The sequence below is a fragment of the Ascaphus truei genome, chromosome 2 (genome assembly GCF_040206685.1).
Source record: "Ascaphus truei isolate aAscTru1 chromosome 2, aAscTru1.hap1, whole genome shotgun sequence".
Taxonomy (NCBI): domain Eukaryota; kingdom Metazoa; phylum Chordata; class Amphibia; order Anura; family Ascaphidae; genus Ascaphus; species Ascaphus truei.
The window spans coordinates 449,420,358-449,434,568 of NC_134484.1; the positions used below are offsets into that span (position 1 = coordinate 449,420,358).

A 14,211-nucleotide genomic window follows, 5' to 3' on the forward strand; every position below is an offset into this window, starting at 1 on the left:
AGGTCGTGTGCAGGCAGTGTGGCTGTCAAGCACTGCCGAAGGCTCAACACTAGCGCCCCACAATGCCTTGCTCCTGCCACTGTGGCTTCGCGCTTTTAAGCACAAGGCATTGTGGGGTGCTAGTGTTGAGGCTCCGGCAGTGAGTGACGAGTGACATCCACACTGCCTACACACGCCGTGCAGTTTGCGGCTTGACAATCGCCGCACTCCCTTCAGCTCCTTGCTTGATCAGCCAAGAGGCAGCTAGATTTTTTTTTTTACTCAAGCATCGTTGACAGAGGTAAGGAGAAGGGTATTTATTATTTGTGGAGGGGTCGGCGTTGTTTTTATGAAGGGGTCGTCTGTGTGGGTTAAATGAAGGGGTGGAGGGGTTTATTAAAATGTAGGCCAGCAATTTGTATATAACTAACTAGTGAGTCTTAGTGGAATATTTCCAGCCCTGCATATAAGAAGTGGCATTAACTTAATACGTGGGGGTTTTAGGCTTTTGGGGTTAACATTCAAATACTGCTAAACATACTGTTCATTTATCATATAAACCTAGGTTAATAAGTTATTTTCCTGAGTCCTTTTACTTCAAATACTCTGAGTTTGAGTGGGATTCATATTGGAGGCAGTGTAGCTGGGTAGGACTTGGCAAGATCAGGAAAGTGTATTTCCTACTTCATATCCATGTGCAGTATATTGGATGCAATCACGCTCACCTGAGGTTTTTGGGTGTTTTTTTTTTTTTCTTCTCCTGTGCAACTGAACACAACAATGTCCACAATAACAAGAGAACTTAACCCGAAAACTGAGGCCGTGTCTGTCTTTACTGTGACTAAACCTCTTATTGGTAGAAGTGTACTTTTTAATTTCTTTGTACATGTAGTTTTACGCCTCAAATATTTAAATGGATCCACGATGTATTTATCTGTTTTTTGAAGGTTTTACGAGTATGGGACCCAAGGACTTGTGCAAAGTTAATGAAACTGAAAGGGCACACAGACAACGTCAAAGCTTTGCTGTTAAACAGAGATGGCACCCAGGTAAATAGTGTGTGTGTGTGTGTATATTTATATTATAATATATATTATATTTATATTATAATATATATTTTTATTATAATACTAGCTGAGAGACCCGGCGTTGCCCGGGATGTAATTTTGGGGGGGCGTACGACAGGGTTAGGCTTCCCCCCCCCCCCCTTGACAGCTAGGTGGGTGACTGAGTTGACTGAGTGTGTGGGTGACTGTGTGACTGTGTGGGTGGGTGGGTGACACTTGACTGAGTGGGTGGGTGGGTTGGTGACTGAGTGGGTGACTTTGGGTCGGTGACTGGGTGGGTGACTTTGGGTCGGTTTGACTTTGGGTCGGTGGGTGGGTGACTTTGGGTCGGTGGGTGGGTGACTTTGGGTCGGTGGGTGGGTGACTTTGGGTCGGTGGGTGGGTGACTTTGGGTCGGTTTGACTTTGGGTCGGTGGGTGGGTGACTTTGGGTCGGTGGGTGACTTTGGGTCGGTGGGTGACTTTGGGTCGGTGGTTGGGTGGGTGAGTTGGGTCGGTGGGTGGGTGAGTTGGGTCGGGGGGTGGATGACTTTGGGTCGGTGGGTGGGTGACTTTGGGTCGGTGGGTGGGTGGGTGACTCTGGGTTGGTGGGTGGGTGACTTTGGGTGGGTGGGTGACTTTGGGTCGGTGGGTGGGTCGGTGACTGGGTGACTTTTTCAGGGTCGGTGACTGGGTGGGTCAGTGACTGGGTGGGTCAGTGAGTGGGTAGGTGGGGTCGGTGAGTGGGTGGGTGGGGTCAGTGACTGGGTGGGTGGTTTTGGGTGAGACTGGGTGAGTGAGTGTGAGACTGAATGGGTGGGTGAGTGTGAGACTGAATGGGTGGGTGGGTGGGTGGGAGACTGAATGGGTGGGTGAGTGTGAGACTGAATGGGTGGGTGAGTGTGAGACTGAATGGGTGGGTGAGTGTGAGACTGAATGGGTGGGTGAGTGTGAGACTGAATGGGTGGGTGAGTGGGAGACTGACTGGGTGGGTGAGTGGGAGACTGACTGGGTGGGTGAGTGGGAGACTGACTGGGTGGGTGAGTGGGAGACTGACTGGGTGGGTGAGTGGGAGACTGACTGGGTGGGTGAGTGGGAGACTGACTGGGTGGGTGAGTGGGAGACTGACTGGGTGGGAGACTGACTGGGTGGGTGACTGAGGTGGGTGGGTGACTGAGGTGGGTGGGTGACTGAGGTGGGTGGGTGACTGAGGTGGGTGGGTGACTGAGGTGGGTGGGTGGGTGACTGAGGTGGGTGGGTGGGTGACTGATTGGGTGGGTGGGTGGGTGACTGAGGTGGGTTGGGTGACTGAGGTGGGTGGGTGGGGAGGTGGGTGGGTGACTGAGGTGGGTGGGTGGGTGGGTGACGTGGGTGGGTGACTTAGGGTGACTGAGGTGGGTGGGTGGATGACTGAGGTGGGTGGGTGGGTGACTGATGTGGGTGGGTAGGTGACTGAGGTGGGTGGGTGACTGAGGTGGGTGGGTGGGTGACTGAGGTGGGTGGGTGGGTGACACTTGGGTGGGTGACTGAGGTGGGTGGGTGGGTGACTGGGTGGGTGGGTGGGTGACTGGGGGTTGACTGTGACTGGGTGGGTGGGTGGGTGACTTGACTGGGTGGGTGGGTGAGTGGGTGGGTGACTAAGTGAGTTTTTGGGTGGGTTACTGAGTGGGTGGGTGACTGGGTGAAAGTGACTGGGTGGGTGACTGAGTGGGTGACTGAGTGAGTGGGTGGGTGACTGGGTGAAAGTGACTGGGTGGGTGTGTGGGTGACTGGGTGGGTGACTGGGTGACAGTGCGTGGGTGGGAGACGGTGGGTGACTTACCTTGACCCCGTGGCATCTGGCTGGGGCAGGAGGTGAGTTCGGGAAGCTGGGGGGGGGGCAAGAGTGGCAGGAGACCCGCGCCGCGCTTCCCCTCCGTCCGGGAGCCGGCGCACGTGATGGGGAGTCTCGCGCCGCGCTTCCCCTCCGTCCGGGAGCCGGCGCACGTGAGGGGGAGTCCCGCGCCGCGCTTCGCCTCCGTCCGGGAGCCGGCGCACGTGATGGGGAGTCTCGCGCCGCGCTTCCCCTCCGTCCGGGAGCCGGCGCACGTGATGGGGAGTCTCGCGCCGCGCTTCCCCTCCGTCCGGGAGCCGGCGCACGTGAGGGGGAGTCCCGCGCCGCGCTTCCCCTCTCCGGTAGCGGCGCACGTGAGGGGGAGTCCCGCGCCGCGCTTCCCCTCTCCGGTAGCGGCGCACGTGAGGGGGAGTCCCGCGCCGCGCTTCCCCTCTCCGGTAGCGGCGCACGTGAGGGGGAGTCCCGCGCCGCGCTTCCCCTCTCCGGTAGCGGCGCACGTGAGGGGGAGTCCCGCGCCGCGCTTCCCCTCTCCGGTAGCGGCGCACGTGAGGGGGAGGCCCGGGCCGCGCTTCCCCTCTACGGTAGCGGCGCACGTGAGGGGGAGAGCAGGAGGCCCGGCCCGCACTTCCCCTCTCCGGTAGCGGCGCACGTGAGGGGGAGAGCAGGAGGCCCGGGCCGCACTTCCCCTCTACGGTAGCGGCGCACGTGAGGGGGAGATCAGGAGGCCCGGGCCGCGCCGTTGGGGGGAGGAGCCTGGAGTTTGCTGCTGAGCAGGAGGGCCGCGGCGCACGATGAGGGTGATGGTGCGGCTGGGGATGTTGCGGAGCGTGGGGATTTGGGTGAGGTGGGGGGAGAGAGTGAGGGGCACCGGGAGAGGAGGGGGGTGTGTGTGTGGAAGGTGAGCTGCGGTCCAACTGACAGGGGAGAGTGAGGGTGTGTGTGCGTGAGGGGGGTGTGTGTGTGTGCGTGAGGGGGGTGTGTGTGAGGGGGGTGTGTGTGAGGGGGGTGTGTGTGAGGGGGGGGTGTGTGAGGGGGGGGGTGTGTGAGGGGGGGGTGTGTGTGAGGGGGGTGTGTGTGAGGGGGGTGTGTGTGTGTGAGGGGGGGTGTGTGTGTGTGAGGGGGGGTGTGTGTGTGTGAGGGGGTGTGTGTGTGTGTGAGGGGGTGTGTGTGTGTGAGGGGGTGTGTGTGTGTGAGGGGGTGTGTGTGTGTGAGGGGGTGTGTGTGTGTGAGGGGGTGTGTGTGTGTGAGGGGGGGTGTGGGTGTGGGTGTGTGAGGGGGTGTGTGTGTGAGGGGGGTGTGTGTGTGTGAGGGGGGTGTGTGTGTGTGAGGGGGGGGTGTGTGTGTGAGGGGGGGGGTGTGTGTGAGGGGGGGTGTGTGTGAGGGGGGGGTGTGTGTGAGGGGGGGGGTGTGTGTGTGAGGGGGGGGGGGGTGTGTGTGAGGGGGGGGGGTGTGTGTGAGGGGGGGGTGGGGGGTGTGAGGGGGGGGGTGGGGGGTGGGAGGGGGGGGGGTGGGGGGTGGGAGGGGGGGGGTGTGTGTGAGGGGGGGGGTGTGTGTGAGGGGGGGGTGTGTGTGAGGGGGGGGTGTGTGTGTGAGGGGGGGGGTGTGTGTGTGAGGGGGGGGTGTGTGTGTGAGGGGGGGGGGTGTGTGTGAGGGGGGGGGGGGTGTGTGAGGGGGGGGGGGGTGTGTGTGTGAGGGGGGGGGGGGGGGGTGGGTGTGTGTGGGTGTGTGTGTGTGTGGGTGTGTGTGTGTGTGTGTGTGTTTTTGCCCGTCACTCTGCCTCAGGCCAATGAGAGGTGCGGGGGCGGGCAGGCCAAGGGACCAATGAGATTGCCGCTAGGGACGCAGACATACAGTGCTTTCACAAATATATAGTAGATATATTTTTATTATAATATTTATACAGTATTATAATATATATTTTTATTATAATATATATATTATAATATATATTTATATTATATATATTTTTTTAATTTATTTTTTTCAGTTTGAATGTTCTCATGTATTAAGCGGTTTTGTTAAAATGTGAAATATTTAATTTTGGTTTCTGCATTTTTACGTCCAAACATGACTGCTGGCAGCATCATTTCTAGTAACTCAAATAATACAAGGAAGGTCATTTTGACAACAACAATGCTTGGCCAGTGCATGAGAAACGTTCTGAACCAGGAGACTCGTGCAGGTAGCCTTGGAACGGCCATGTTACCAGGAGACCTTCCTACAGTTTCATATTGGAGTTGTGTGTGGGATATTTGCTCTTTTTATGATTTTGTTTTCTTTTTCAGTGTCTCTCAGGCAGCTCTGATGGAACAATCCGGCTGTGGTCTCTTGGACAGCAAAGATGTATAGCCACCTATAGAGTCCATGATGAAGGGGTTTGGGCTCTCCAGGTCAATGAAGGCTTTACTCATGTATATTCAGGAGGAAGAGACAGAAAGATATATTGTACAGACTTAAGGAATCCTGATATTCGGTTTCTTATCTGTGAAGAAAAAGCACCAGTCCTAAAAGTATGTTTCTCTATTATTATTATTATTATTATTTATTATTATTATTATTATTATTATTCCTGTTGGCACTTCAACATATTTACATTACATGACCAAACTTATGCCTTAGACAGGTCTGCAACCCTGCCTTTCTACCATTATCACCTAGCATACAGTGCTTCCACTGCAGCAAGGGATTTGGGGAAATGACATGCAAATGAGCACAAAATGTGATAGAGATAGATCTATGTATCTATCAGACATAGGAGCTGTTTCTCCTTATTTAAAATTAATATAAGAAATCAGATGGTAGAATATTACTGGCTGTAAGCCTATTGAACAAATTGCAAACATGTTTTATATTTTTAACCCTGATTTTTAATTAAATTAGACCAGTAGACGTATTTTTTACATTTCTGAAGAGTTTATCCAGGAAAACGTTGATACATTTTGTTACTGGAAGTTGAGGATAGTTTGTCTGGCCCGATCTCTGCCTTATTTCTGTACTTTAGAAATTGTTTTTATTCTTCTAATAGTTTGAAGTGCTGTGCGGCCCAACATGATGGTAACTGCAGCTGTCTGTCTTTTCAGATGGAGCTAGATAGGTCGGTAGAACCACCCCTGGCGCTTTGGGTTTCAACAACAAAATCATCTGTAAATAAATGGGTAAGGAATATTTTCTTTCTTCCATTTCAGATGTTTGCATTTATGGTTGAATGTAATAATCTTTGCATTGTATGTATGTATATGGGGACTGCTTTTCCTAAATGTTACTTTTATGTCTGAAGCACTTCTCCCCTTTATGTGTTATTTATATTATTTATATGATTGTCACGTGTATTACTGCTGTGAAGCGCTATGTACATTAATGGCGCTATATAAATAAAGACATATATTTAACTCCATGAGATTGAGGACGTTGTTCCCCATGGCAACCTAAAACGTAGGAGGTATTTCGCTTCACTTTGTTTCCCCCATTGCTTTGATTTGAGTAGGACAGGCCGTCACCTTTCACAAGCGGCGTGCCACCCTCTTCTCCTTTCCCTTCCTGCTTTGCCCTCGTTATCAAAGGCCAAAAGTGAAGGACACAGGAAATAAGCAGATGCAGGCAGAATGAGGAGTCCCCTTTGTTAAAAATAAGCCTTCCTTTTCCAAAAGTCACATTTTTACTTTTGCTTCCTTAAACAAATTTAAATGTACTTAATTACTCAAGTTGTTTCAAATCGTTGTCCCTTACAGTATTGTGTGGTATAATATAACTGTACCTTTGTCCATATAGAATAGATATGCATTCTTATACATGTTATTGTGAAATGATATTGTAATTTCACAATTATCAGCTGTAATATAGTAGCCCAAAAGGAGAAAGTGTTTAAACCAGGGGTGGCCAACTCCAGCTCTCAAGAGCTATCAACAGGTCAGGATTTTAGGATAATCCTGCTTCAGCACAGGTGTTGCAGTCTTTGACTGAGCCACCTGTGCTGAAGCAGAGATATCATGAAAGCCTGACCTTTTGGTGGCCCCTGACGACTGGCGTTGACCACCCCTGGTTTAAAGTAAAGTATTTTTTTAAATCTAACCTGGAGCTCAGCGGTGGTGTCCCAACGTCCGATACCCCGGGACCAGGGTGGGAGGTCGGGGGAGGGAACGGGGGTCCAACAGGAAAACTAGGGAAAGAATGTGGCCACCGGGGTCGGGCTCCAGCAGCAAATAACAGGTGGAAAGAGAAAAGTCCTCCAGCGTGGTTTAGGTGTCATCCCTGGTACATGTATAAATGTAAGAAACAAACAACCACAAGAACAATGGTAAGATATAAATGTATGCAGACAAAATCCCATATAATAGTTAAAAATTACTGTAAAACTAAAACACTCACATGAGCTTAATTCCACTTGAAAGTGTTTATCCACAATGCCCCTAAGGTTATGTTTACAAGTAGAAGGAGGACATAGTGTAATACCATTTTATTAACACTAGATAGATTAAAATAAAAATGCACACTCTCAAACGGCCAAAACACAAGCTTTGTAAATTAGCTTTCCAGCATGGACTTGACACGTCTCCCTTTCCTGTGCGATATTAGCGCGATGTCCGTCCCAGCTCTGTCACCAGCACCTTTGTGCCATGCGGAGACTCGCCAGCAGCAAATAGCCCACACATGTGCAGGGGGCGCTTTTCTATTGGGGATCTCGGCCGCCATTTAAATAAAAAAACAAAACGTTTTCTGTCAAAACCGGTACAAAACAAATCTACAAATCTCCCCAGAACCCAGATATTGGGTGATCGCTGATCAGCTCTGGGGTAAGATGCAATGAAAGAGCAGCTTGGGTTGCTTTTAAATATATTCTATTTGTTTGTGAATTTCACAATGAAGCTTGCACACCTCCACTTTACAAAGCTACTAAACATCTCTAATTATGTAAAGACCATTACAAACGTTTGATAACTTTGTAATTCGCTTTTTCACAACACCAATATATGTTAATAATTGGCAGCAATCTATTTGTTAAATTCTTTTAAATGACTTTATGAAATGTGTTTAATATAGCCTTTTTTTCCGTGTGCATTTATGCATCAAAGTTAAATAGATATTTGTGCTGTATTGTCCATTTCTATTGTATTTATTAAAATACAGCTCAACCCCCTTATAACACTGTGTTTGGGGTCCAAAGAATCACATCGTGCTATAAGCGGATCGCGTTTGAAATAATGTACAATTGTATGCATTGTACAATAAAGTATTTAAGATACCAATAAAGTATTCATAAATATGAAAATTGGGAGCCACACTTGCATCGCGTTGTAACGGATCGCGTTGTAACGGATCGCGTTGTAACGGATCGCGTTGTAACGGATCGCGTTGTAACGGATCGCGTTGTAACGGATCGCGTTGTAACGGATCGCGTTGTAACGGATCGCGTTGTAACGGATCGCGTTGTAACGGATCGCGTTGTAACGGATCGAGCTGTACTGATGCAGAAGGCCAAGTTTGTTGATTACAATGTTAAAAATAAATGGTCCACACATTCATATCATGGAGTTAAACGGCAACAATGTGGTGGTCCCAGACTGATGCTACTTAACCCAATGTGAATAGTTTGTTGCTTTTTAAAAATGTAAGAAAAATATTTGATTTGGTGTTGAAAGAACATACTGCCCCTCACCTGTGGAATGCCCTTTCTCTCAATATGCGTGAGAACCTTCTCTCCTTCACGCCCCTCTCCAAATTTAGCTCCTAAACTAAGCATTTCCAAACTCTCCCCTTGCAGACGCACTTACCAAACCCCTAACCCAGGGGTTCTCATCTCCAGTCCTTAAGACCCACCCACACCCCCAACATGTCAGGTTCAGGATATCCCTGCGTCAGCACAGTGTTGCATCAGTGTATTATCTCACAAAGTATTAATGTGTATACGGTGGCGAGAAAAAGTTTGTGAACCACTTCGGATTTTTACATACTTCAAACCTACAACGTTGTTAAATCTTAATCTAAGTCCTCATAATAGATTAAGATAACCTACACAAACCGTATATGTTTTCGACATTTATTTATCCACAAATGATACAACATTCAATATCCATGTGTTGAAAAGTATGTGAACCTTTAGATTCAGTACCTGGTACCACCCCCTGAGCAGCAATGACTTCAACTAAGCGTTTCCAGTAACTGCTGGTCACTATCGCATTGGTTTTGAGGAATTTTGGCCCATTCCTCCATATAGAACTGCTTCAACTCAACGACATTTGAGGACTTACTTGCATGGACAGCTCACTTCAGGTCCTGTCACAACATTTCGATGGGGTTTAGGTGCGGACTTTGATTAGGCCATTCTAAAATACGGCATTTGGCAGCCATTCTTTTGTAGATCTGCTTGTATGTTTAGTATCATTGTCCTGCTGCATGGACCCACTTTTGCTTCAGCTCACAGTTGATCTGACATTCTCCTCTAGAATCTTCTGATAGAATGCAGAATTCATGGTTGTCAATGATGACAAGCAGCCCCAAACCATCACACTCCCACCACCATTCTTGATGGTTGAATGAGGTTCTTCTGTTTGAACGCAGTTTTTTGGTTTTCGCCAAACATAACGTTTCTCAGAGGTCAAAAAGTTCTACCTTTGACTCGTCTGTCCAGACAACATTGTACCAGAAGTTTTGTGGATCTGTGCACTTAGGCGAACTTCAGACGTGCAGCAATGTTCTTTTTAGAGAGCAGTGGTTTCCTCCTCGCTATCCTTTCATGAATACTATTGTTCAGTCTTTTTCTGATGGTTGTCATGAAGACTCACATTAGCCAAGGCGAGAGTGGCCTGCAGATCCTTGGATGTTACTCTGGGACTCTTTGTTACTTCCTGGATGATTTGGCGGTGTGTTCTTAAAGAGATTTTGGTAGGATGACTTCTCCTGTTTAGAGTGACGGTGGTCTTGAACTTGCTTCATTTGTTTGACAGTGGATTGGTGGAGCCCCAAATCCTTAGAAATAATTTTGTAATCCTTTCTAGACTGAGAATCAATAACTGATTTTCTGAGGTCCTCAGAGATATATTAACACACATTCCCAGCCAGCTCAAACTTCTACACCCACCACATCATGAATATATATTTGTCAAAAAGAGTGCTACTGGGCGTGGCAAATCTATACAACAAAAGACAGGGGTGCCCAATGCTCTGTCCAATTCACAAAACATATATGGTAAATAGTATAAAGTTTAAATACTTAAATAATAATAATAACTTGGTTATTTAGTTTAACCCTTTGGCCAAAGCGTCGTAAGCCTGCATACCAAACGTCAAGGTATAACCAAAAATGGAGGCCCTACACTACACTGAGAACCCTTCCCTTTACCTCTGTGTGAGGGGAAAGAACCATAGTAGGTCCTGTTCTTGCAGCAAAGTGAAAGACTTCCCATGTTAAAAAGGTGAGGAGGAGTGAGCTCTGGGGGGGAGGTGTCATCTACCTCCATACAACTGTTACCAGTCAGAAATTGATTAACACACATTCCCAGCTAGCTCAAACTCCTACACCCACCACATCATGAATATATATTTATGTCAAAAAGGGTCCCGTGTCTGTTTTGTTGTATACATTTGCCACGCTCAGTAGCACTCTTTTTGACATAAATATATATTCATGATGTGGTGGGTGTAGAAGTTTGAGCTGGCTGGGAATGTGTGTTAATCAATTTCTGACTGGTAACAGTTGTATGGAGGTAGGTGGCACCTCCCCCAGAGCTCACTCCTCCTCACCTTTTTAACTTGGGAGGTCTTTCACTCTGCTGCAAGAACAGGACCTACTATGGTTCTTTCCCCTCACACAGAGGTAAAGGGAAGGGTTCTCAGTGTAGTGTAGGACACCTGCATTTTTGGTTATACCGTGACTTTTGGTATGCAGGCTTACGACGCTTTGGCCAAAGGGTTAAACAACCAAGTTATTATCATTATTGAAGTATTTAAACGTTCTATTTACCATATATGTTTTGTCAATTGGACGGAGCATTGGGCACCCCTGCCTTTTGTTGTCCTCAGATATATTTTGATCGTGGCATGACATGTTTCCACGCACCTGCATGGTGAAGACCAAACTCACAAAGTTTCTGATCTTTATAAAGGTTGGGGCCTCCCAAACTCACACCTTAAGATCAACCTAATTATTTAAACACCTTATTCTAATTATCGGCAAAAAGAAAAAACCGAAGGAGTTATGCAGGAAAACATGATGACTGCCTTTTCATTACAAAATACAATAAATCTGCCAATCGGATAGAGAGGATTGTCCATAAGCATTGGGATATACTATTAAGCGATCCCATTTTGGGGAACAACCTGAGAGAGCGACAGAATGTCGTAAAAAAAAAAAATTCTATAAAAAAAATATATATGTAATGTAATAAAATGGATAATGAAAAGACAGTCCAAAGCCCTTGTCAAGTCTCCTTTTGTCAACCCCTCGGTGGCTGGTATACTGTGCATCAGGCGCAATGAATGAATGAATCGGTTATATATAGTCTGAGGATTTGACAAATCGATAATGTGGAAGAGCAGAGGTATAAATGATCCTGATATCGATCCTAGGAACAATAAAGAGGGGGGGGGGGGGGAAACATTTTAATATTATGCCGTATTGATCCACTCGAATACAAGTATTTAGTTGATTATACATTAAATCTTGAATTATATCTTCACTATTGTCCCTGGCTGAGACTGTCCCCAAGGAATGCACGCGTGCTGGGAAAGTGCCTTCATTAAATTCAATTAATTACACCTTTGCCAAATCCATTGCACCAATCAGAATCCTTGGCACTCTTTTCCTAGTGTACATATTGGGGCTGCAGGCTCAGCTGGGGATATCGCTGACGATGCCACACAGTGGTGAAACGCACTATCCTATAACGTTGGAATGTGGAGTGTTCAGCCAGCACGAGCAAGGTATCCGCTGCCCAGGCTGTGTACTCCGACACTGCGCAGAGATCTCCCGTGAGAACACGGAGCACTGTGCAAACAGAGACCAGCTGCCGCAGACCTTGGCTTTCCCTTCACCGAGAACAGGAAGCTGTCACGGCCGGACCAGCATTCCCTGACGTCACTTACGGGAGCGCTAGACGCAGTGGAAATGCCAGCCCCACCAGGAGAAGGAACCCCCTGAGGCAGAGGGCCAGCACTCTGACGCGGGGCTCAACACAGTGGCAACATCGGCTCTCCCTCCCACAGTGGTCGGCATCAAGGATGGTCAGGACACCGTAAAGAGGCTGCCGTACGTGGTCCCAGCAGCAATCTCAGCTGTCACAGGAAATTACCTATTCATTTACTGCAACACTGATTTTATACATCTGTGTATCCCAGTGCATGTTACTACTGTTGCTTTTATTTTTATGCTATAAAGGTTGTGTTCTCCTTACTTTTTGCGCCCTCATTTCTTCTTTTTTTAAATTCTAATTATCCCCTTTAATTTAGCTGATAAAACCAGGGGTTCACTTACTTTTTCACATACCCTGACTCTTAATGACTCATTGTCTAATTCATCATTCAAAAGACATGGAATTGTTTCACATAAACCCTATTGGATATTTAATAAAAGACCTGGTTTTGATTCAAGAAGGTCATCATGGAAAATTATAGCATTTCTGTAATTATCATTGCTGTTCACAAACTTTTTCTCACCACTGTATATACTTGAAAAAGCATTATCCCTATTTCATTCTCGCATCATTCTTCGCAAGTAGGTAAACAAAGGCAGTGCACTGCCTAAAAATAGTGGAGGAGGCTCATGGTGGCAAAAAAGGTTCCTTTAATAAATAAGGGGATCAAACATAACCCCTGGATAACACAGAAAACGCACACCATTCTTGCACAGACCATCTCCGCCCTGGCTGTATCTTCTGTAATCCGTGTTGTTATTGTTCCTGCATTCCTTTGGCATAACTATCAGTGGGGACTTCTTTCCTTTGTATCCCGTGCCTACAGCTGGTACCTAAATGATGTATTCGACATCCTAGGAGGGATAGTTTGAGAGAGCGAGAGGTTTTTGCTTCTCTGGAGATTTACTTCAATTCTTGTTCCTTCCAGGCTTCTTGACCTCTGTCTGCTATAATCAAGCCTCATACTGAAGATTAAAACATTTTGTGCAGGACCGGAACACATTAATATTAAGCTGTCATTTTCTGTGCATGTCCTAGTGTGAACTAAGTATTTATAAGTCTCCAATCTGTGCCCATGAAAGTTAACCTGGACATCGTTTTCTTTTAGCCTATCAAAGGTATTCTGAACTTCCGAGCGTCTGGGGATTATGAGAATGACTGCAGCACTCCTTTGACTCCTCTTTGCACACAGCCTGACCAAGTCATTAAAGGTGATGATGAATATTATTCTACATATGCCTTGCGTACACTTCAAATCAATCTATCCTGTTTGATCTGTAAAGTGTTACAGAACAATGTTTGGAAACCATATGCAGTTGTAGATATTAACAATACTTGCATTTATTTGTAAGGAATCAAAAACTGGTGGAAAATGCAGGATTGTCCAAAGAATTTACCATGTTGACCAATGTCTCAGTAATGTTTTGATGTTGGCACACGAGTTTGTTTCCGTAATAATTGTAATGATTAGGCCAGACTTGCCTACATAACCTACCTGTATATCACAATACCTACTTACCTGCAAATCACAGCTGTTGCTGAGACTACAATTTGACTTTATGAATTTTTATGGAACTTATTATGGTACATGGTGAATCCTGGAGCTTAGTAATGGCTCATCTGTTATACATATTGCCTACATAAGTGTGAAGGTTATACGACGCACCACGGACTGTGTATACCTGCGTTTTTATGATCTCTCCCTCATTTCTACTGCTGGTGCGTCGCAAAACCTTCACACTTTTGTTCATCCCACTCGGCGGACGGCACACAGGAGGATCCCTCCCTTCCACAAGAAGCAGAGGGACACGCAGGCAGCAACAGTGAGTTCCTCGGATGATAATCATGAACAGATTTACTTAAGGGGGCTGGTGTACACGATTATAGAGGCTTAGAAGAACGTATTGCGCTACTTTCAATTCCTGGAGATTACAGGCTCTGAGAATAAGCCAGGTAGGCGCTATCTCCAATTTTTTGCCTGTGGTTAAGCCTCTCAAACAATCAGAATGTACTAGACTGGTATGGAACTCTCCCTTGAGAATTTTGAATCATTATTATGAGAAATAGTTTTTTTTTTTCCTCTTAAACATGCTGTTGCAAAACTCTAGTGTGTCTTTGACTGGGCCACTGGTGGGTGCCGAAGGTGGGATATCCTGAAAACCTGATGGGGGGGGGGGGGGAGATTGTTAATACATTATTTTTTGATAAAATTGAAAGTAATTTTGGTT

General features: G+C 47.0%; 1 protein-coding gene across 1 annotated transcript in view; it reads left to right on the top strand.

Annotated features, from left to right (window-relative positions):
* WDR48 (WD repeat domain 48) overlaps positions 1–14,211 on the top strand; it is a 49,214-nt gene that overhangs the window by 18,309 nt on the left and 16,694 nt on the right. Inside the window, exons 7-10 of the mRNA XM_075587917.1 lie at positions 927–1,028; positions 5,144–5,368; positions 5,939–6,013; positions 13,092–13,194. Coding sequence (XP_075444032.1) covers positions 927–1,028; positions 5,144–5,368; positions 5,939–6,013; positions 13,092–13,194 — 505 coding nt within the window. The remainder of the gene's footprint in view (positions 1–926; positions 1,029–5,143; positions 5,369–5,938; positions 6,014–13,091; positions 13,195–14,211) is intronic.